Below are 25177 nucleotides of genomic sequence, written 5' to 3' on the forward strand. Positions count from 1 at the left end.
CAGTTGTCATTTTGGATAGAAGTAGAAAACTCCTGCCTCTCAAGTAATTTCTTAGAAATCAGTACAAAAACATATTAAACTACACTGATAAACATTGATTTCTAATTTAAATCCCCCAATTATTTTTTCTTACTCTATGCCACAGGAAAAATTCCTCTAAGTTATTTTTTAAAAAGCAAATTTTTATAACTTGGATATTGTATTCCTGTAGTTAATAAGTATTTCGTTTAAGAGTAAAAATATTTCTTACCCGACTCACTATAAAATCTTGTGGACGTTTCCAAGAATAAATTTTCAATGATGGTGGTAATTCAATCTTTCCTTCAGGGTCTTCAAAAAAATGCTATATAAAAATATAAATTAAACTTTTCTTCCATGTGGATTTATTGATATAAAAACAACTCAATCTTGATAAAAACAAATAAGTACATAGATTTGATTAATAATTAAGGATATATAACAAAATTTGTGTGTTTGTTCTCAGAGCTAGTTCCTGGAATATTTGGAGGATTTAATAATTCTGCATATCATTAACAGAAGCTTGATCACTGAGGAGCAGGTTGATTGTAGAGGAAGTAGCTCAAACAAGCACAAACTGCTTTGGAATATAAATTAGATACGGTGGGAAAATTATTTTGAATGAGTCAGGTATGGCTAAACTTTCCACTGAAAACAATTTAATTTTACTTGAGAAAGACCAAAAATGTTTCCTTAATTGTCAGCTACTGGAAACATAAATAAGGTTATATGAAACTTGAACCTTTGACTTGACTTTTGATTATTAATTATTATAATTAACCTTGCTCCTTTGAAATAGTGACTTATATAGAGTGCAGTTGTATGCAATAATACAAAGAGTTCCTGAACCATTTTCATCCAATTTCTCCAAAAGTAACATCCTGCAAAATTGTATCGTATAGTATCAAAACCAGGATATTGACCTTGACACAGTCAAGTCCTAGAAGAGGTTCATGACCACAAGGATCCTTACTATGCCTTTTATAGCTACACCAAGCTTCCCACTTCACACCTTGTGCTTCATCCTTAATGACTGGAAAACATTTTTTTCCCATTGTTATATAGATAGAATCATAGAGCATGAAGTCTCTTGCAGTGGCTTGTTCCCTCTCTCATCACGATTACCTACAGATTGATCAGAACAATCTGTTGCATGCATTAATAGTTTATTCTTCTTTGTTGCTGATTAATATGTCCCAGCATAGATATTTGTTTACCACATAAAGGTCATCTAGGTTGTTTATTGACTACTACAAATAAAGTCTCTATAAACATTCATGTGCAGATTACAGATTGTTGTGAACTTAAATTTCTGTGTCTAATAAAGCAATTAATTCATTAATTATTTGAATCCTTATTTCTGGAAAAAGAATGATATTAATATGTCAATTCTCAAATCCTAGCAGTCCAGTAGGTAAGAAATACTTCAGGTAGCTACTATGTAAAAGTTCTTAGAGCTCAGAAGGTACTGGGGAAAATAAATCCTTACAAAAAACAACATGAAACGTGCTAGAATTAAGAGCAAAACACTTGAGGAATATCAGCATGGAAGAAAGGGCAACTATATTTCACCTAATTAGGATAGGAACAAATGAACTGCTTTGTGATTTTCTTAGTGATCATATTTTTACCGTAAGACTGGTGTGACCTAAGAAATGGATTATATTTGAAGGTGTTGACTCGTCATCAGACAATATAAGTACATATGTTTACCTGGAACATGTGGCTTATTGCCACCTTTAAGACACTGGAAAAATTTGAAGGAGAACCAGGGCACGTCAACATCTGGCCAAAAACGCCCAAAGAAAGAGTCTTAGGAAAACTGAATGAGGTTTCCCAGAGCAGCTGCAGACTCCTGGGTTTCCCATACTATGATTTGCTTCCTTTTTAATTAATTTAGTTATTTTAAAATACTCTCTCTGGCATTCAAAGCCACCTGTGGATCAGTTTCTATTATCTGATTTTTCCTGTTGTTTTTCAGCTACATGCTTTTTTTTTTCTCTCTTCATGCCTGGTAATTTTTGATTAAATGATATATACTGGATATAAAACTAAATATAGGCTCTAGGTAATGATACTTTCTTCCAGAGAGGAGGATTTTTTTTTTTTTTTTTCCTTTTGGCAGGTAGAGTACAAGATGAATTTGACCTAGTTACCAAACACCAGGTCTCGGGATTGGTACTATTGGCCACATAGTACCTACTGTGGGGTCTGATGTTCAGTCCCCTCATTCACATACGCTGTCCCCAAATGAAACAGACATCAAGTTTCCAGCATACTTACTACTGCTCCATTCTTAATGCTCTGCCCCACCCCCACAAAGTGTTCTAAAAGACTTGTCCTTGCTTTAATAACACTATTAAACCCTGGAAGTTGATACCCAAACTTCCAGAGATCTACAAGCCATCTGAGGGAGACAAGTTATTTTTATATCCAATGTTGAAGTTTTCAAATACTGCTTACTCGCTTCTTCATGTTGTTTCTCTGTATTTTGGAACAACTGACGTTAGGTCTTTTCTAGAGCTCAATTGCTCAACTAAGGATTTTCACAATCTATTCTCTATGATGTAAATTCTGGAAGCTACCTGTGCACAAGTCAGCACTGACACACAGACACACACCATCCCCATAAGTTGTGAATTGTTGCTAAAAATACACAGAACAGTTTACATTTAAATTGAGAGGTTCAAAGACCCTGTTCTTCTCAAAATTCCACAGTGACTTTAGGTATGGTACAAAGACTATTCCCACACAAGTTGCTAATTTGGAAATTGTTCTGCAGGTGCTAACAGTCAGTAATTATATATTTTTAACAAATATCCTTTGTGGAAAAAATAATCACTCATATGAATCATGCAGTTTGTGATTCTATCTATCATAAATAAAATTTAAATGCTAATATTGACCACTTTAGAATTATCTATGCAAATAAAGATATGATAGCTCAGTCTAGCCATTTTGGCAATTTTGTTAGTTTTAAAATTTTTATTGTGTTCCACAGATATTTTTTAATGAATTGTCTCACCAAATAACCAAGTCATAGTTTAGATGCAACCCAGATCTACAGAAGTCTTTAGTAATTGAATATAAATTTTTAAATAGACAAAAGAATCTAAATTTATATAGTTGGAAAATGGAGAAACTCCACAAAGTTCCAAACTCAAAATAAACAAAGAACAGCTCAGATCCAGGTATCAGGAGGGGATTCTGAGTTCTTCTCCAGTTCTTATCTCCCCATAACATCTCTTTAAAACCCTCTTTCCTAAAATCTACTGTGCTGCAAATTCTCATTATTTGAAACCACCCTCTCTAGGTGCCTGGTTTCTGGTTCTATTGCCTAGATTGCACTCTCTCTCTTTCTCTCTCTCTCTTAATTCCCCTGTATTATTTCATTAGGACTCTGATATATCTCATTCTTCTCATTTATCCAAATGTGATTCACCTAAGCTCAAGACTAAGGTTTGGAAAGATAAGGTGATAGGGGAGGTCAGGAAGATAAAGACCACATTTCCCTTTGGAAGGGAGACTGTGGAGAAGAAGAATGAACACACTTTCCTGTTAACAAAACTTATTCCATTATAAAATTAAAAACCAAAAGGGGGTCTAGTCACTGTTAAGCCTACTTACCAGTACTGGGCTTTTGCCTGCCTTATCTTTTTCCTTTCCACCTTTGCCTGCATCCCACTTTTCTGCATTGACATCAATTTCACTCCACTCTGGCCAGATGGGAAATTTCCCCTTCTTTTGTTCACTAGAACTAGATAGTACATTGCTGCCAAAAGTGTACAGCCTAAAGAGAAGGGTGGGAGGTGATTAGTTTCAATTAAAATCTTCAAGATAAAAATATTGAACTAATTGCATGACATGCATTTAATTATCCTGTCAGCAGACTATGTTAAATACCTTTGTCAATCAGACAGCTTCTATATATTAGAATTCTATAACTGAAGTGACCCCAAAGAGATTATTCTAGAAGCAAATTTTTAGCATGAGTCCCTGCTTGTTAATGTAAGACACTCAAAACCAGACATGAATAGAACCTTGTATGTTATCCTAAACACATAAGGATATTCAAATATAATTCATACTTCAAAAAATACTTTACTCATAATAGTAACAACTTTGGAAGTATCAGTTCAAACATAATTTTGATTTCTCCCATTGTAAATGTACTATGTGATCATTATTTTAAAAGAAAACTACAAAATACAAATCAGGGAAGTAAAAACATAGCCACCCTACCCTAGACACTGTTGTTAATAGCTGCTATCTATCCTATCAGACCAGTATATAGGATACACATTTTTATTCCAAATTAAAATTATCCTGCATTTTATTTTTATAGACTGTTCTACTTATCAGTATATTATTATATTTTCCCCATGTCCATAAATGCTTATCAAAGTAGTAATTTAATGACTGCATATTCTATTGTATATTGCATAATATACCATATTTTGTTTAACTGAGCTTCCATATTTGGAAATTTGGGGGCTTTGATTTTATAAAATACTCATTTTTACAAACAAGGTTATTTAAAAAGGTGATCATCCTTGTTAAATCTTTGCATATAGTCTCAATGATTTCCTTAGGATGAACTTTACTGAAGTATTTTACTGTCCCAAAGTATATGCAAATTCAAATTTTATGATATATTTTGGCCAATATTCTATAAAAAAATTGGACCTGTTTTCTATAGTCACCATTAGTATCTTACAGTTTTTATTTCTCTAAACCTTGAGTATTATTTTTCTTCATTATTGTTCATTTTAAATAAAAAATAGGAATCTTACTTAATTTCTGAAGGTTTTAAACTATTCATGAGTCTAGAATGCTGCTTCGGATCCTAGGATAAGCAGTTGAAAAAAAAATAAAGTCACATTCTTATGAGTTCTAGACAGAAAAATAAGTAGCACAGAGTAAGATACTTCACATTATTTTAAAGGTGAAAACTGCTCAGGCAAATATAAAACAGGAGAGAGAAAATTAAGAACTACGGAATGTGCTTTTTGAAATGGTAAAGGAAAGGATCTATAACAAGGTAAGTTTTAAGTAAATGATTAAAAGAAGTGATGGATCAAGTTATGTGGCTATTTATAGGGAGAATGTTTCAGATGCAGGAAACAGCAAGTAGAAACATCACAGAAGAGTCTTCCAGAAGCAAAGAGCATGCTAGCTTATTGTAAGAATAAGTTGGAGATCAGCAGGGTTGAAAGGTGATCAAAAGGGGAGGGGAAAGGTTGTGACTTCAGAGAGCCAACGGGAAACGTGAAGATGTTAAATGTCATCTGAAACTGGGAAGAGCAAGACAGGTGGTCAAAGTGGGATTGAGTAAGGGGACAACATGGTATGACTAAATTTGGGGAATTATTCCTGAGACAAGGGAGACTGCTCAGAAGGTTTTGAAACAAGAAGAGCTAATGGTGGTCTAGACCAGATTGGTGACTGCAGAGAAGGTAAGGAAATAGTATATTCTTATGGTAGAGCAAGAAGGTAGGAGACTATGGGAGGGACCAAATCAATCTGGGGGATAAAGCAGCTTAAAACATACATGCATGTATGGCATAGGTAGTTAGATTTCAGATTCTGAAGACTGGAAGAAAAAGAAACTGGACTAAAAGTGAATCAGCAGCATTTAGATGGAATTTAAAGTCTTGAATGATATCACTGAAATGACTTCTTAATTAAGAGGTATTCCCAGGGATGCTGTTCCCAACACCCAACTGGATTGAGCATTGACTGATCTAAATGGACCCTGACCACCACACTGGTCTTCAAAACCTTCAACTATGCCAGACTTTTATTCTTTAAGGTGTACAGAGACAGGGATGTAAAGACCTTGGGGTGGTCAAGGACCCAGAACAAGAGGCAGAAACGTCTGGGGCTTAGAGTTATTAGAAAGGTTAATGTTAAGGCTACTTATCAATTCACATAAAAATATTTCAATAGTTCAGCAATTTGCACAGCTGTGTGTCTGCCTTGGTACTCTGTCAGAAAAGATAAGGAGGAAACAACTTAGAAAACTAAGGAAAAAAGCAGTTAGTGAGTAATGATTCCTCCCCCATATCCTCTTCCCTGGACCCCAAAGCTCCATGATCTTCCGTGGTGAAATGGAGTTTGCAGTGAGATTAAGTATCTTGAGATGAGGAGGTTATTCTGGAGTATCTGGATGGGTCCAATGTCATTCCAAAGGTTATAAAATGTGGAATAAGGAGACAGAAGAGGTCTGGGGGGAAGTGACTCCTAAAGAATGGTCTGAATCAAAATTGCTGGTTGTGGAGGTAAAACAAGTTCCCCACGGGTCAGGGCAAGCAGGCAAGTTCTAGATGCTGGAGAAGAAAAGAAAGGAATTCTTCTTGAGCCTCCAGGAAAGAACACAGCACTTCTGAAAACTTGTGGCTAGCTCAGCAAGACTCACTTTGGATTTCTAACCTTCAAAGTTCGTAGACAATAAATATGTGTGATTTTAAGCCACTAAGCTTGTTGTATTTTATTACAGCAGCAACAGGAAACTAATATGGTAAAGCATAGCAAAAGGTAATGCCTTGAAAATCAAGTGAAGCAGCAATTTTTTTTTTAATGAGGGAATAAGCAACAGAATCAAATACTACTAATTGATCAAGAAATGTGAGATAATAAATGTTGAATTTAGCAGCAAGATACTTGAATTATCTCTCCCAGAGGTGGGGGCTGGGAGAAGGACTTCCCTGATATTACAGTAATGCTCTCCTCTCCTGTCCTCTCCTATTGCTTCATTTTTATGGCACCTGACAACTCTCTCCTGAATCCTTTATTCATGAGCTTATTGTGTGTCTCCTGGGGCAGGATTTGTACATTCCACGGTGGTAGGAACTTTGGAGTTTTTGTTAATCTCCTTTATCTTTAGCAAGTTAGAACAGTGCCTGAACAAACCAAGAAATCAGTCTGCTTTTCATGTGAAATAAAAGGAATGTCTTTTATTTCCTTACTTGTACATTTCCTAAATAGAATTGTTTTAAATTTTGGTATGCAGGTAGAGACTGACCAGATGCTCACTAATCCTGTTTCTGTTTCTTTTACAGTTGGGCTGATAATGTGCAATGGTGTGTTGGCAAATAGGATGTGGGTACATGCGCTGCATTCCTCCTTCAGGCTTCTCAGACATTCTGTCGCTCTCTCCCTGCCCGATGCTACGAGGACACCTTAAAAGATGGTTACACCACAGTTGGGAAGAGCTAGGAACCTCATTCAGGAAATGCAAAGTCACCACTGCACATCCTTCAGACTCTGCAATGACTGATAAATATCCTTGTTGCACTAAATTACTGAGGTTTGGCAGGTGTTCGATATTGTAGCTAGCTAGCATCAATTGACTAATACAGAGTGTAGATCCTGGGATTTGAATGTCCTCATAAATCATATATATATACATAATTGTTATATTACAGATTATTTTTCTATCATCTTAAATTTCTAACACTTGGTTTTCTTGTTTCTTGTGCCTTCAGCCTCTCTTTTGTGTATTTGTTATATGTTTGTCTTTCTCGGGATTTTCTTCTCCTCCTGGCTCCTTCCACTGAGGTCATCCTGTGTTGAGAGTATGTTCTTTCAATATAGTATTGAGTTTTCTTCCTTTGGCAATTCCGATGAATAAGGCAACCAGGGCTACGGAAACACTAGAAAAGCAGATTTCATCCTACAAGTCCCAGGGGCAGAGACTTCATTCCTTAAGCGTGACTTTGTTGTTGTTTCAGCCTGACCTCAGGCAGAGAAAAGATGACTTTCTCTTTCTTCGGAGTTTCCTGTTCCCTACAGGAATTTAAACTCTCCCAAAGCCATGCCTTCCTCTGCGGTTCGACCACTCCCTTTCCTCATCCGGGCTCAGGACTGTGACTGACAGTGTAAAAATAAAATATTCCAGTTCCTTAAGGCCAAGGGGGCTTTGCTCAAAAGACTCTGATCTTCAACTCCCTCCTCATTCCTGGATCCTGAAGAGTCTTACTCTTTATAAAGGCACTTAGAGGTATCATGGTTGTTTTTTTTTAAGTCTCAATCTATTATCTTGCTGGAAAAGAAAGTATGAGAACATAGACATTGTTGAGGAGAATTCCTAAGTCACATATAAGAATATATGAGGCAAAGATGACTAGAATAACTGAAAACGAAGAATTTAACTTCTTCATATTATTAACAGAAAACTCAAGACATTATAAAATCTTCATTTTATTGAGGGCTGGGATATACCTACAGATAAAAAGAAATTGGTGATTTTGTATCCCTAAAAAACCATGGTAAAATTACCTCATTCAGGAAACTCAAAATCTTAAAACCTATTTTTTTTTTTAAAGGATCATCTAATTTTTTAAGAAGTAACGGCTCCACTAAAATTGTTTTGCTTCCCCTTTCATTCTGTTAAGTTTAAGTAAATGTTCCGGCTCCCTCTCCGGAGTTGTTCCCCTTATCACTAACTGGCCTGCTTTCCTGGGAACACATCAAAGGTGTTTCCACAGAATAATACTTAAAAGAATCTGATTAGAGGTGTCAAATCAGTCCAATAGATCACCTGCAGTGTTATGCACACAACACAAACAATGTGTGAATACAGCCCAACGTCAAATGAATTATGCCCCGCATATGACCACGCACAATGTTGCTTTTGAAACTCAGAACAGGCACTGCCTTTGAAGTCTGCTGGCAGAATGTCCCAAGTGCCCTGGCATACTTGGGAGCCTCTAAATATTCAGAGTACATTATTCCTGGTCTCATCAATTCTGATAATTGATGAATAAGATAATTTGTAATCACAAAGCAATCAAAGAATATTTAGGAACTCAGAATCTTGGAAAATAAATATTGCCAAGCTTTAGAAAATCTAAATGTGCAGCACTGAAAATTGGTTATCCAAAGCTACTTTATTCATCCAGCAATATACTCAATTAGTGAATGATTCAATTCATTAAACTTACAAGTTGGATAAAAGATTTCAAAGATAAATATAATAATGTGGTGGAAATATTATTTTTAAAAACACTTTATTAAAAGCAGCAAGAAATGTTTATAATATAAAATCTATATATTCCAAATGGCCCATATGGGATGTTCCACAATAAACCAATGGTTGAAGGGAGGAACAAAATTTGTATAGCTAGGTAAAAGGCTGATTCCCAGAGGATAAACTTTAAGTGTGATGGGTGTGCTTCTGGAGAAAGAGACTGAGCACAAAGGAAGCAAATGATCATGACTGAGAATCACTGGAAAACATGGGTGGAGTGGTCACAGAAAGAACTTGTTGAGTTGGGGTCTAAAACAGCGTAGTCCACAGGTATATACTAGGAAATGGATTTGAACAGTGGCAGGCCAAACTTTATTGTCTACAGATATGTCCTGGAAAAGAAGCTATAGTTTCCTTCCAAATGTTGGGAGATTAAATAGACTTTACGAAGGAGCAGGTCGTTAGAGAGGTTCATATACTCCAAGATTTGAACCAAGACAGGCACCGCTGCCCCTGTAGATTATGGTATAACAGGCAAGGTGCCACTTTCCTGAATAAATAATCCTGAATAAGCAAAACCACTTTGAATAAAAAGACACATATTGAAAGACTAAACAATATCTGTGTTGGATGCTCATTAGTAAAGCGACATTAATGGCATTAATTGAGATGGTAAGATGGTGGCATTAAGACAAACACATCAAAGGAACAGAAAAGAGAGTTAAAACGAGGCTCACATGCACATAGGGACAGCTGATTTTTAACCCACTCACAACCCAGGTATGTACATGGTAGGGGGTGTGTTAGGGAGGGGAGGGAAAAGAAAGAAAGGAGAGGAACCTGGAATTTTAAAAGATGCATTAAGGAAATTCCAAACATAACCTTGTGACAGCAATATTATCTCATTATGGATTCATAATATATGATTAAATTTAAATCTATACAGTATTATATACTTGATTTCCAAGTAATACTCCATAGGATATATTTTGTCTACATCTTCTCTCCTTCATATGCACTATTTTCAAAAATAGTGCATAATTTGGAATTGGAAGAAAGTCAAAGTTGTCTTTATGTGTAATAATTAAGTTTATTAAAATAGGCCCTGGGCTCGGTGGCACACAACTGTAATTCCAGTGACTCAAGAGGCTGAAGTAGGAGGATGATAAATTCAAAGCCAGCCTTAGCAAAAGTAGAGCACTAAACAACTCGGTGAGACCCTGTCTCTAAATAAAATACAAAATAGGGTTGGGGATGTGGCTTAGTGGTGGAGCACCCCTGAGTTCAATCCCCAGTACCAAAACAATAAAAATGCATACATATGTATATATATTATATATGTATAATGTATATAATCCTATTATTAATAAAATCCTAAAAAATAACTTTTTGAAACTTAAAAATATTCATTAACCACATACTTTGCAAAAAAAACAAAATGATTTTTTTAAAAAATTCATTAGTCAATTAACAAGATTATATAACACAATAAAAATTCCTTGAAAAACTTTCTTCAAGGAAAACTTTGGCTATTCCAATGTATACAGCCATTGGAGACTTTTAAGCATTAATAATAGTAAGAAGAACCCAACTGAATCTGGTTTACAGGGACACAGACACATTCATATATCTGCTTTAATTAGATTATTTTATGGAAGCTGCTCACTGTAAAGATACTAAAATTCCAATAAAACAAAGATCTGGAATGTTGCCATTGTTTTCTTAGAGCAAGCTGTTCAGTGCAAGGACATGATTTTAGTGGGAGGCAGTAGACTCAGGCAACATGCAATCAATGTGCTTCCCTAAGGAAGTTGTGTCAAAATACCCTGAAGGAATCTGAATATGAACAGAATTACACAATTGACTTATTTGGGCTAAGGGCATTCTTAGCTATATGCTTCAGAAAATCAAATACTTATGGAAACAAACCGCAAATGGAAAGTCTTTTTTTTTAATCAAAAATATTTAAAACCTTCTTTCCCTTCATTTTTGCCAAAATTATTTAACTAGACATTCAGTTTGAAAATTCAACATTTATCCATTTTTTCCCCATACATTGAGCTGGAGTGAATGCAGAGATTTAACAGGTTTCAGTTTCAATTCTCAAACAATTAAAATTTCGTGAGAATAAATACAGGCAATAGCCAAAATGCAAGGGCAAAAGTTAAGAGTGTTTTAACAAAGTTAAAAACAAAGCGATTTATTGGCACAGAGAAGGGGAGATAGTGCCATCAACAGGGAAAGATTGGGTGGTGTGAAAGCCACTATAAACACAGAGGAGGGGATGGGAAGAGGTGCAGAAGAGGACAGGTGGCAGAATGGTAGCACATTAGTGTTGGGCCCATGCAGGGGGAGGAGGGAGCTGAAACGGAGGCACTCTTACTCTCTCCCCCCACCCCACATCGGCCTCCCTGTGCCTCTACTTCTCTTTTCTTTCCTTCCTTCACTCTACTTTTGTTTTGTTTTGTTTTGTTTAAGCAAGACCATCCTACCAGCCTTTTGGTAGAGTGAGGAGGTTACTAAATAGCATTGCACAGAAAGTAAATTGGGTAAGAACAAACTTGACTAATGGCAAGGGGATTTGAATGTTTTCTCTGTGGTTCTACCTGGCATTAATAAGGGCCTCAGCTAGAGGAGGTCAGGGAAGAAAATGAATGGGAGTCAAGAAGAATTAGCACAAGTAAAACAGCTGGATGTGAAGGGTAAAGGAGAGGGAGGGGTCAGAGGGGACCGATCTCTGAGTTAAGGTGACTGGAAGTTGGTGATAACATTCACTAGTGTGCACACATCTGGGAGAGGAGAGGATGGCCTCCACTTGTCAGGTTTGATTTGGAGTAGGAGGACACACCCCAGTGGACTTTTCTACTTACACAGGAGCTTCATTTTGTGACAAGGATCACAGATGTTAATTTAGTTGTATTAAATCAGGAATCATTGTTTCAGATGATAAAAGGAAGTAAAGAGAGATTCTAAGTCAGGCCATTGGAGAATGACTTCCTTTGGGGTGTGGAGGGAGAAACCAAGATGGGGCTGATGGGAGAAACCAGAGTACTCCAGAGAAGAGCAAGAAAGGGGAGACTGAACTGCAGTTCTGTGTGTTTCCCTGGGATTGTCTGAGCCCTCTTAGAGATGGCTAAGAGGAGAACCAGGAGAGCAGCCCACAGGCTGCTACACTGCTCTGGTCCCAAGTCAAGTACACAGGTCACTAGGATTTTCAGTTTCTGCCATTTCGCAGGTATGACACCTTCAGCAGCAAAGCTGAGATTTATGAAGAGCAAACACTATGCATGGTGTGCAAATCCACAAGACAGCATTCCTAAAGACTCAGTCAGAATCCAGGAAGGGAACAGGTCTGTAGGACCCACAGGCTCCTGCATGAACAGGCCCAAACCAACCTGTTTTTACACAAACCCAACTGTTTTCCTCATAACTTAATTCTTTGTGGTGCCAATTAGTCTTAAATTCTTCCTAGACCTTAGCCCAAGGTAGAGCAAACCTGTAACTTTGTCTTAAGTGTCTAATTTATTCTCTGCCTTTTTCATTACAATCGAATGCAGAAGTGTCCTGCTGACAGTTTGTGCAGTACACAGACTTACCCTTGACCTTAACCTTTCCTGGTTAAACTCTCACTGCATTTCTGGAACAAAATCAGGCAAAACAGTCACAGTCCTCCCTTCTTTCTTTTCCTTTGCTTGTACATCCACAAGGGTTTGATGACATGTAGCATTTTTCATTCATGACTAACCTGACAACGCTCTTGCCTTGGAGTCAATAGACGGTGCCCCTGAGTACCCACCCCCTCAACTCAAAAAAGTGGTTCTCTTGGAGTTGTGTCACTCAAACACAAATGCTGCAGAATGACTGAAAATGAAGAGCCCAGGGGCAGCTTTGGGTTGATCTGGCCCCTGAAGCCTCTCCAGAGAAGCTGTGGGTGGAAAACAGGATCCTGGACTGGAGACTGGGAGTGGAGGATTTGGTGGCAGAAAGGGCACACTGGTGATCTTTTGAGAACTTAACTGAAGTAACATATAGAATTCTGATATTAATCAGAAGAATGGAAGAAAAATAAAATATTTGAAGTATGACATTTATTTTGACACCAATAAACAAAATAAAACAAATTCTAAGTGTTTATTTATTTTAAAAATATACCATGTGTTAATTTAGTTCGTTCACTCATATAAATTAGCCACAAAAAATGAAATTCATTAGCTTGGACCTTCCTTGGGAAGGAAGGTTCACAATAAAATTTCAAAGCGCCTATTTGGGTACTTCTTTGGGATGTCATGATAACACATGTATGCCTTCTTTGTCAAGGGTGAACATGAGAGAGATTGGTAATATTTCGTCCAATCCTTCATGTTATACAAATTTGTGAAACATATATTTTTAATCTTCCCTTGATACAGTGTTTAGTCATTTTATCTCACATTTAGTGGCAGAATAAGTTTATTTCAGATTATTTAAATTAATTCCTTGATTTAAATAATCCATGGCCTAGAAATGTCAAAGTAACATGAAAATCAATTACTTGTTTTTAAACATTCCCTTTGCATGGAGCCACTATGGGCCTGCTCATCTGGAAGCATTAGCAATCATGCTCTGAGTGTCAAAGCATAGATTTTATTGTTTTTAGTTAACAATGAGGAACTAATTCCACCAGTTTGTAAACGTAAATCTTTTCAATCTAATTTCTTCTACACCTCCAATAATGCCACAGAGCAAACTTAAATCTGCTTCTGTCTCAAAACTAAGCAAACTAAAATCTGGGCAATTAAAAAAAATTTTTTTAAGTTTTATTGCCAGAGATGATTCACAGACAATGTCGATTTCGAATGAATTACTCTATCAAAGCTCAGATGAAGATTATTTCACTGGGAGAACTAAAGGTAGACACTGTTAAGATTAGGGCTTTTGGGCTGAGTGTTTTATGAAAATTTGCTAGTGACATGTATCTAAAACCATAATGCACCAAGTAGCTGGGATGCCTGTGACCAGACTTCTTCCCTCTGCTTCTCAGGGTCTCACCCTCCAGCTCAGGGGGATTTATGCCTGGCTGCCAGGCCAGGGTTCCAGTTCGACTCATAGGTGCATTTGTTAAATACACACTCTGCCAGCCCCCCAGGAGAACACAAATGAGTTAGGTGAGGCATTCAAAAATCTGTCCTTGAATCTCATTGACACACATTTTGTTTTTTCCTTTTCTTTTTGGACAAGATGACATCACCACCACATTACACTGCCACTGCAGACTGGAACCTTGGCCTCTGCAGTCTTCAACCACAATCGGCTTCCAGTCCTGCAAACCCAACCCTCTTTTACTGTGTTTCTCAGTCTCAGGAGTGCCCAGAATGGGGTATGCCCCACTCTCTCAGACCATTGCCTTTTCTTGCTACCTTGATTATTAATCCAGCACCAGTTCCATGTAATTATGGCATTAAACCTCACAAATCATTGTTCAGTTATTTATAGTCATTTGCTTCTCCACTATGTAGAGTTTGAGTTCTTCCATCTGTCCCACTCCTTCTACTGTACCCTCGCTTTAGATCCTTGATGTGCCAGCACCTGGGTCAGTTCATACACCTTCCATCCAGCAAGGAGCACATCTCACTGTCCAGTGGCTGCTCGGGGTTTGGAGAAGCAGCTCCAGTAGGAAGCAACTTCCTCTCCTCTAGCTCGCACTGCCTCATGGGGGGAGTCTCATGATTTCCTTCACCTAACCCCATGCTGACACCTGTGATTTCTAATATGCCCTTCCCTGGGCCACACCAAAAATTGTGATATCACCATATATTTTCTAGTTACTTCTGCTTGAATCTTACCATCCCAAACCCCAGCCCAGTTTACAGATCCTTTGATAAAAGTCACCATGTTTCGCAATTCCTTACTCTTCAGGGTTCACTGGTGACTTAGGCGTGAGATATCCTCATTAAATGGTTGGGAAATCTACATAGAGTTCCCTCTGGGGAAGTTTCTATCAATGAAATCAACCTCTTAAATTTGTTAATTGACCTGAATGGTTGAGGTCCACGAAGGTCAACTGGGGAAATCACAAAGCTCAGTGTACGCTTTCTCCAGGGTCCCTTCTCCTACCTCCGCCTTTCCACGTGGATTCTAAGGAGTAGCCCTGGAGCTATGCAGGGCACATCCCTACTCTGTGTTGCTTTCTTTGGGAGGTTTCTTTTCTGATCTCTGCAGGCAGAGGATCATACCTCTTACTAATCTTGCTGCATGGTTTCACTGAACCCGTTCTCTTGAACCTCAGGTTAAGAACTCACTGAATATGCAGTGAGTTTATATTTATTTCATGTTGCTTTCATATTGTTATCATAATTCAGCTTTTGCAATAGTCCTGTCTTCAATTTCATATAGACAGATGTTAGTTTTTTTCAAAAGTTCTACAACATTTAGATGTTTATAAAGATAGATTCACTTGAAGATTAAAAAAGGTATTTCAATTCTGTTTTGGAAAGGGATTTAAGGATATTTCATCATCACTCCTAATCTAGAAGTCTACACAGTTCTTGTTAGTTGAATGGATTATTTGTTTTTCCATCTTGGTTTGAATGAACTATTAGAAGTGAGACAAAATTTGCAACCTATAAATGCCATATTGTGTTCCAATCTCAAATTGCCCATTAACGTGCCAGATATTGTAGTGTATAAAGGTGTGTATTAATACTTCTAATATCATTTCCCTACTTTTTATTGGACTTCTACTAACTTTTAATACTTAAATCGCATGCCTTCTTTTGCGTCTGATAGCCTATCTGTGATCTATAAAGGCTTCTATTTAATACTCCAAGAAGATAAAATTTTGTCCTGATATCACTACAAATCCTTCTACAGATATCTAACTAATTAAAGAATCTTTGCACTACCTATTAGTTATTAAATCAATAAGATCTCAAATCAATTCATTTAAATGTGTTTATAATTGCAAGTTATTACTAGATATCATTACAACTGAGTGTCCAGGATCCCACAAATTCATATGTTGAAACCTGAAGTTACAACGGGATAGTATTGAGATATGGGTCCTTTGGGAGGTAATTAGGTCATAATTATGAGACTACCATGATGTGACTAGCGTCCTTATAAGAAGAGGTGAGAATTAGCCCTCCCTCCTTTTCTACCTCGTGAAGGTGCAAAACAAGGACAGTCACATGTGAACTAAGAAGAAGGTCCTCACTAGAACCCAACCAGGCTGTGCCCTGATCTTGGACTTCAGCCTTTACAACTGGGAGAAATCAGTGTTAGTTGTTCAAGCTGCTCAACTAAAACACCTCAAACTAAAATGGGTAGAGGGAACAAGAGTAACATCTTGTGACAGGAATGGTAAAAATTATGATAAAATTCATTATGTTAAAAAGTTACAACTAGCAGGGCGCAATGGCATATGCCTGTAATCCCAGTGGCTCAGGAGTCTGAGGCAGTAGGATCTCGAGTTCAAAGCCAGCCTCAGCAAAAGTGGGTCTCTAAGCAACTCAGTGAAACCCTGTCTCTAAATAAAATACAAAATAGGGATGGGGTCAGAGTAGGTTCAGTGGTCGAGTGCCGCTGAGTTCAATCCCCACTACAAAAATATTACAACTCAGAAAAACCAATTAAGTAAAGATATTAAACCTTTTACCGTAACAATTTGCCTTTATTATGGACTCAGTAGTTTTTTAAAAATCTGTAGAATCATGGAAGTTCAGAGCAGAAGGAAAAATAAAACAAGTGTGTGGTGAAAGCCATTTTAATTATACCCTCTTCATTAAAGATAGAAAACAAATGTCAGAATATAAAATGAGGTGTCCAAGACTACAAAAGCAAAGAGAGACTTCATTCTGTGTAGTACAAAGAAGTAGAGATTAAAAAAAATAATAATAACAATAACTGAATCTAATGTAAAAACTGGAACTTGGTAACCTGGTATGATTTTTGTTGCTGATTCAGTGTCACATTGATTTATGAATTTAAGTCATAGATAATTATGCTGAATTTGTTGTAACAGCTTGTTTTTTGAACTGTGCCAATAGCTGAACAAATAGGAAAGGGAAGAAGACTTGGATTTCAATCGAATTTGAAAGGAATGAAAACCAAGGTAGGTAGGTAACTAAACTATGAGCTCATTTAATAAACGGAAGAGCTTATCATGTGCTAGTAGATAGAAGTCAGACATGGCCTTTGACCAAGACTGACACATCGTGTTAGGGCAAAAAAAGAGATGTAGCAGAAGGCAGCTCTAGGAGAATAAAATGTTATGGGATGGCTATTTCCAAGACTCTGAAAACTTTTTTTCTTATTTCCTTATCCAGGGTGAGTTAGAGTGGGTTGCTTTTATTGGATGTGTAACCAAAGGTGTGATAAGGCAATATAAAAATTTACTTTAAATCTCCCCAGTGTATCTCAAATGACAATCACACTGGGGTTTTGCTGGACTTTGACCCCGGTGCCTCATAGCAGGTGGCACTTTGTTTGTCTCCTATGATTCTGCCTGGTATCTCTGATTACTTCTTCCATAAAACTCAGATTTACAGTGACCTGATTTACAGTGAACTCTTCATCCTATCATTCCATGCTACTGTAAAATCTGACTTGGTATTTAGTGCTTAGTAGTTTGTAGCAAAGTCTAGTCAATCCTTTTTCTTCCATTTCATAAATAAAAACATATGATAAAATTCAATTCAGATTTTTCTGGAAGAGAGAAACATGTGAGAAATGCATTATCATGTCAAAAAGAAACAGGAAGTCCTGGCAAAGGAAGAGTCAGTGTCTTAACAGCAAGGGCTCTATCTCTACCTTGAGCTACAACCTCAAGGAGCCAGGCCAGGTAATGTATTTTGTAGCATCTGATTTTATCACTTTCTTTATGGGAGTCAACAATTTGCTCTCTTTCAGAATATAAACTCTTTAAGGTCAAAGATTTCCCTTAGCTCCTAAGGAGCTGTGAGCCTTCACCATGCATTAATTATAATCATCATTCACAAGCTATTTTTTCTTCGGTGTATTCAAAGTTCTCTATGCAATACTCTTACAATCTCTTAGTCAATCACTATCATGCATGCAATTTTTCACTCGTTTAATAAACATTAGTATGACCCAAGAACTACTCTAGGCATTAAGGATTTGACAGTGTATAAAATAGAAAAAAAATAAAAATCCTGCCTTTATGAGACCTACATCTATTAGGAAGACAAGTGAAAAAATGCGTAATTTTTAAAAGGTAAAATATACAGTATGTTAAAGGAGGAAAAACAAAAAATCAATAGAAAAAATTAAACAGTGAAGGAAGAAAAGGAGTGTTTTTGGTTTTAGCAACAAAGTAGGAGTTGCAATTTTAAATCAGGTGTTCAAAGAAGGAGAAAATGACAGGTAGGCAAACATGTGAAACGAGTAAGGGAGAAACCATATGGAGATCTGGAAGAAAGAGCTTTCCATCAGCAGAAGCTGCCAGTGCAAAGGCCCTGGTGTGAGAATAAGCCTGAGGTGTTTCCAAAAGTACAGAAAAGGCTAGTTCATCTTAAGTGGACAAAAGTTAGATTAAAGAAGGAATAGAGACCTGATCCTTCAGGACTTTGTAGGCCTTGAACCTATAAGAATTGAAGCCATTACACAACATTGGAATGATCCAACTTGTACAGGTACACAGAAATAAAACAATCATGTTAAAATCACTTACATAAGTAACATACTATTTGAAATTTAAGCTAATAACATGAATGTATCATCTGCCAGATAGGTGGAATCTGTCTAGGAGTGGAGAATCACAGATGTTGGAATGAGTCTAGGAAAAGAGTCCTCAAAGTGAAAGAGTTTAAATTAGGAATTAGGGATCAGTGAACAGAAGCCCCATATGGGATTCTTTAGGAAGGGAAGGAGATGGCTAGAGAAGCATGTAAGCCATAAGAAAACAGTTTACTACCCACCCCCTACAGGCACTACAGGCACTACTCCCATTGGAGTAGGGTCAGGCCATTGGAATTCTCTCAAAGCTGAAATGTACTAGGAATTATATACATTTAAACCATAGCATACTGTTTAATATTAATTATTATATTAGTTATTAATTTATGCTATTGATAACCAGATATCACCAAGGGAAAAAGACCAAAGAAGAAAGACACAAATCCCAACCCGGGAGAAAGGAGCATCATAAAGATTCCATGAGCTTGTTCTTCTCAGAGTGAACGTTAGTAACTCAAACTGTGTGCCTGTACTATCTTAACTTTCTGAAGTCACTTTATGTCTGATTCCATCTGAGACAAAGTAGGGGATCACCATTAAAATGAAAGGCTTCTCTCTCATTATTGGGTCCAGGCAGACGCTGCCTTTGCTGGAAGTCTGGCCCCTTCTGTAAGGAAGCCACAACTTTTGAACTGCTTGAGTGGGACGCGATGTAGGGGAAGGCTGGGAAGGGGTCAGAAGGACAGGGATCTTCCCAAAGAAGACCAGGAAGTGGCTCGACTCCGCAGGGGGAGCCGGAGCTTCTGGCCTCCAGCGCGGGGAGCAGCGGAGACCACGGCTGACCCGCGCCCTGGCGGTTCGCTGCGGGGAGGCAGCTCCAGCCCAGCTGGGCAGGGGCCGAAGGGCCGGCGGAGCTCCTTACTCTTTAGACTTATCCGATCCGTGCGCCGAGTTGATCCGATGCACCTCTTTCTTTTTGGTTTGTTTGGAGGTCATGGCGGAGTAGGAACCCGGCAGGCGGGGCTGGGCTCTGAGTGCGAAGCCGCTGGGAGCCGGGACACGCGTAGCGTCTGGGTTGCCAGGAGACGGCGGCGCGTCCAGAGCCTGCCCGGCGGGCGCGGGCTGGCAGCCCGGGGCAAGCCTAACTCCAGTCCCAGAGCTCGGGTCCCCACCCCCAGGTGCAACCCGGGGGTTGGTGTGTGGGGAGCAATCGGAGTGCCAGGGCAGGAGGCAGTTGGATTGATGGCAGCTTTGATTAACAGGAGTTCTGCTGGGCGGACTCTGCCCGGCTTTGCTCTTCGGAACTTCAGACGCACGTGGACGCTCTGGGATGTTCAGCTGTTTGAATATTATTATTCAGTGGATATCATTTGAGTCCCACCAGGTCTTTTCTTGGCTAACGTAAGAAGTTCCTTCAATAATTCCCAAGGAGACAGTAAGGGCACACCCAATTTGCCCATGGTTTACAAACTACTGTGGATTAAAAAATGAATCCAGTGGGCGTAGGGGGTGTGTTCCCTACAGGGAGGACAAGGTCATGTCACCCCTAGTCGCATAAGGGTAGATGACTATGTGTATGATAACCAAGCAGGTGTCTTGGCTGTTCATATGAAAGAATAAATCCAAGCCATGGAATCAAGGGGCCCTTGATTGACTTTCTAGAAAAGACTGTGGGGTCTGACGACACAGATCCAAGTAAACTAAGACCTGTTGAGACTGGGGCTTATTCGTGTCTCAGCTAATCCTTCCCTTTGGGCCTCAGTTTACCAGTTTGTAAATAGGAGATACTAATACCTAATTCATAGTTCTGTTCTGAGGATAAATAAGATGCATGTAAAACATTAAGCACACAATGAAAACAGAAAAATAGAGGCCACTCTCACAGATAACAGCTCAGATGCCTTCAAAGAGCAAGCAGATAACGTGAATGAATGAAGCCAACCAACTAAATACAAAGTAGTGGAGCCTATGCTTAGTCTGGAATAACTTTCTGGAATAACTTTCATACTCATTAAAACAAAACAAAATGTTGTGCTGTCCCAATGTAGCCTCACTTCAGAGAAACTTTATACACAACTCTGAGGACTCTAGGTTGTCTTTCCCACAGACCTAGAAATCATTACATAAAATAAATACCTTATGCTTTTGAGAATAGGCACATGCTCAGAGTCTTACCTGGGTAGGTGAGAAGCAGCTTCCTGCAAAGCAAATCTTTTGATTTCTCTGACAAAAAAAATGCCCAGCCCCTTCCACCCAGCATACTCTTTGCCTTGTCAAACTATTCAAAAATTATTGCTGTTGAGAGTTACAGAGATGACAGACAGGAACGTCTTTGTATTTCTATATACAAAATAAATGAATTCAGTCAGCAGTATTAATGTTATGCCTGCAGGGGTGCCCTGAAAATATCATATACTGTCTCTGAAGGCAATGAAAAGATCTTCAGGGCCTTCCTTGTTTACCCAGGACTGGAATTCTGGAGAACTATCCCAAATGACAGTTTCTCACTGAACAGTGAGAAAATGTAATTTTACACCAAATAGTATCAGAATTATGAAATACATAGCCATAAGCATATGCAAAGATTCCTGGGTTAAAATAGCACAGTTGAGTAAGGGTTATCCTTGAAGGCACTGTTAATGGCTGCAAGATACCAAAACTTAAAGAGAAGAAAAGCCTTAGAAATCAGAAGAACTACATACCACCCACATTTATAGAAAAATCTCTTCAGGCCAAAAGAAGCAAAATGTCTGCCAAAAGTTACAGAGATGTTTATTGATAGAGTTTGGGCCACAGGCATTAAAGTCATAAGTGCTAAATTTTAAGTCAAACACAACACTGTTCCACTCAGAACCTGCTTTCTTCGCATCTGTTAAATTAGGATTAACATAAGGGGATTGTCATCAGAATGGAATGAGAGAATCTGACAAGTATACAGTGCCTATTAATTCCTAATTCAGCATTCTACCTCTGTTTTATATTAAGAATGTGGCATGCATATGTGGAATTTCTCTTTCTGGAGCTAAAGTACTGGTCAGGCTACGATTATAAGAAGCAAATATATTCCTCTGTGAAATAGCTACAGACCTTAAGATGATATTTATATGTGTCAGTGCAAATATATAGCTGTCTTTAAAAACAACAATTTTATAATCACAGCCAATGTCACTTTGAAATAATAATAATAGATGTGATTTTCTGAGAGCTTGTGACATGCCAAGTTTAAGAGGTTCTAACTCCTTTAAAGGCAGACCTGGATTTAAATACTGATTCTTGTTAGCTGAGTAATTGTGGGTAAGTTGTTTAACTTCCATTTTCTTCAATTTCGAAAAAGGAAGAATAATACTTCAAATGTGATTGACACATCATAAACAATCAAACTAATACTATATCATAGGTAAAGAAATTTCAGCCCAGAGAGGAAATGAGCCTTGGAAACCATAATACAGAGAAGACACAGAGAAGCTGGTGGGTGACATAGCAAAACCAATCACAACATGGCCTGGGCTCCCCAGTACTACAGGCTAACTCTTCATGCTCTTACCTTTCAGATGATTGCCCTGGACCTCAATACGGGGATCAACTTTCAAAGACTAAGAAACAAGAATTTGTATTTTATAAAGCTAGTCAAGGTAGCGCCTCTCCCCAATCTATACTTATTTTTTGGGGAAGAGATACTTGACTTAGGGCAGCAGAGCTCCTGCTTCACAGGGAAGTGGTTAGAAATACTTCCGCATGTCAGAAGAAGCAAAACAGGCGGGAATCTCTCTGCTTGGGGGGGTCTGTCTAAATGGGGAAGTGAGCTTCAGTAACCTCTTCCCTAACAGCTGGGCATCCCGAATGGCTGGAACTGAGTTGGGGGATTGGCAGATGGCAGAAGAACAGCATTTTTATTTCTCAAAGTCATAGTTCCAGGAAGCTTCCATGGTGCTATTAAGCCACTTCTTCACAATTAGGTCAATTATAAAGTGGCTTGGACCTTAACCAATCAAATGAGCAAGTGTTAAATTCTGCATGCTCTGAATAAGTTTGAGGTTGATTGTCATCTCAAGTTCTGTCCTTAAATTGTCTCATTTCTTTGGAAATTAATATCTTTTTTCCTTTATTTTCTATAGAGCTTTATTTGTTCATATTCCTGTATTTCTATAATATTCTGCTTCACTTTTTATCATTACTTATGCCCAGGTTCGTCTCTTTTACTGGGCTGCAGGGTCATCCAAAGCAAGAACTGTTGTAATATTTCACCAAATTCAGATCCAATTTTGAAGCCCCTGATAATTAGAGCTCTCGATTGTTGACTATTAGATATGGAAAATGAAAAATTCCCAAGATAATGTGGCCTGGGAAAAGGGGGTGAAAAAGATACCCATGCACTGACAGCCTTCATCTCCCAAGGCAAATGTTTTCCAGGTTCGGCTACAGATGGGGAGGAGGTGTTTTATCACCCCTAAAATAACAGTCTCTGGGAGGCATTAATATTCTTCAGAGTAAATCCTCTCCAGAGGCTGCCCACAGACCCCCAACCCCAAAAGTTCAAATTCCTGAGTGCCCAAGAAAACGGATATGCTCACTGGACCACCTCTCAAAATAACTTGTAAAAATCCAGTGCCTTTCTTCAGTGGCTCATTTTCTACCAGGGAAGTGGGCCCATCAGAACCATGACTCCATTCCTGAATAAAGGCTTTTGGCTGATTCGTGAAGTCTCCATCAGTCCCAGTCTTTTTACCTGCTATATGCTTAGCATGCTTCTAAGCCCCTTTTCTGTGTTAATTCACTGGATCCTTGCAAACACCCTGGGTGTTTATCAGCTCATTTTACAGAGAAGCAAAGCAAACTTGAGAAAGGCAAAGCAACTTACCTGAAGTCCAAAGCACACAGGGAGTGTATCTAGAACACACCTTTGGCTCCTAAGCTTCCTTTGACATTGCCTCCTTTAAGAGTTTAACAATGTTTACTACATATCACTGAAACTAGTATTGTAAATCACAATTTAGATTCAGTTGTTTCTCCTAAAGTACAGTCTCTGCATTTGTTGTGGAGGATTTGAATCAGGTAAATATAAAACCATTTCATATCATTTTCCTGCTATGGAAATTTTCATTATTCTGAATAAACTTTATAGTTTTAATGATCATTGAAAATCAGAAAAGATTTTTTAAAAATGGGGAAATAAGGAAATAAGATATTAGTTCCACTTACCAGACCTTAAAAGCAGAACCCAAAGTGCTCAAACTATTTTCAAATTACAGCATCACAGAAAAAAAAAATCTTAAGAATATTTATAGAAATACAAAAATATCCAGCATCCAACAAGGGAAAATTCACAATGAATGGTATCTAATAAAAATTACCAGGGGCTGGGGAGATAGCTCAGTCGGTAAAGTGCTTGCCTTGCAAGCACAAGGCCATGGGTTCGATTCCCAGCACCACACACACACAAAAAAAGACCAGATATGAAATCAAACAGGAAAAGATGTCACATCAAACAAACAAAAAAATCAATCACTTAAAAATAACTGAAAAATATGGAGGACAGAATTGGCAGAAGAAACAGTAAAACATTTATTATAACAGAACCCTATATGAGTAAGAAGCTAGAGTATGATTAAATATACTAATTTCATTTTAGGAACATCTAAAAATTCAAAGTAAAATGTCTGTAATGAAAAAGAAATAATGGGGATGATGGCAGACAAGATATTGCAGGAAATAGATTAGTTAATTTGAAGACAAAGTAATAGAAACAATTCAAAACCAAACGTAGAGGGGAAAACACTTGAAAAAATGGATAGAGCATCACTGTAGTGGGGAAAACTTCAAATTGTCTCATATACATGTAGCTGGAGTCCCTGAATGGGCAGGGCCAGGGTGTAGGGCGGGGTCAGAGGCAGTGAATAGATAAAATTATATATAAAATAATGATTAAAATTTTTCAAAAATTTTGAAAGTTATAAAACCATAGATCCAAAAAGTTTAACAAACCCCCAATAAATGTGAAAAACCTATATCCAGAAACATCATGATCAAATTGATGGACACCAACAGCAGTTAAAGATCTTAAAATGAATCATTGCCTAACAGGTAATGAAGTACGGGATTACAGTGTGACTGATAAACTTTGACCTGTGGTAATTTAGGACAGGATATTAATGAGAGAGACGGCATCAAGAGGTATATTATCTCAGCCCTATGAAAAGATTCCAGGAACCAGTAATTACAAGGGCTAAAAAGATGGATAGCTGTTACCATTTAAAAATTGTGAAATATGATTATAATGTGTCCTTATCTATTAACTGTACCATCTAGATCATTTCTGGATCAGTTTCTATTGATCTGTGATGTTCCTCTTTATGGTATGTATTTTCCATCATTTTTGCTCCATTTTTATTATATATAAAACAAGAATTTCACCTTGTTTGTTAGTGACATCATCTATTATGAACACAAATGACGTGTTTTCTTCTTTACTGACTTTGGGTTAGTTGTGCTTTTTCCTAGAGGTTTAGTTTAGATTTA

General features: G+C 37.8%; 1 protein-coding gene across 3 annotated transcripts in view; it reads right to left on the minus strand.

The window, feature by feature from the left end:
* The window catches only part of ADGB (androglobin), a 182801-nt gene extending 163089 nt beyond the window's left edge, over positions 1-19712 (minus strand). For all 3 annotated transcript variants that reach the window (XM_079146817.1, XM_079146816.1, XM_079146815.1), the window contains exons 1-3: positions 19584-19712; positions 3646-3808; positions 251-343 (exon numbers count right to left, since the gene is read on the minus strand). In XM_079146817.1, the coding sequence (XP_079002943.1) occupies positions 251-343; positions 3646-3808; positions 19584-19657 (330 nt within the window). In that variant the 5' untranslated portion in view covers positions 19658-19712. The remainder of the gene's footprint in view (positions 1-250; positions 344-3645; positions 3809-19583) is intronic.
* Positions 19713-25177: the final 5465 nt, after the last annotated feature.

The sequence above is a fragment of the Sciurus vulgaris genome (genome assembly GCF_902686455.1).
Source record: "Sciurus vulgaris genome assembly, chromosome: 7".
NCBI classification, from domain to species: domain Eukaryota; kingdom Metazoa; phylum Chordata; class Mammalia; order Rodentia; family Sciuridae; genus Sciurus; species Sciurus vulgaris.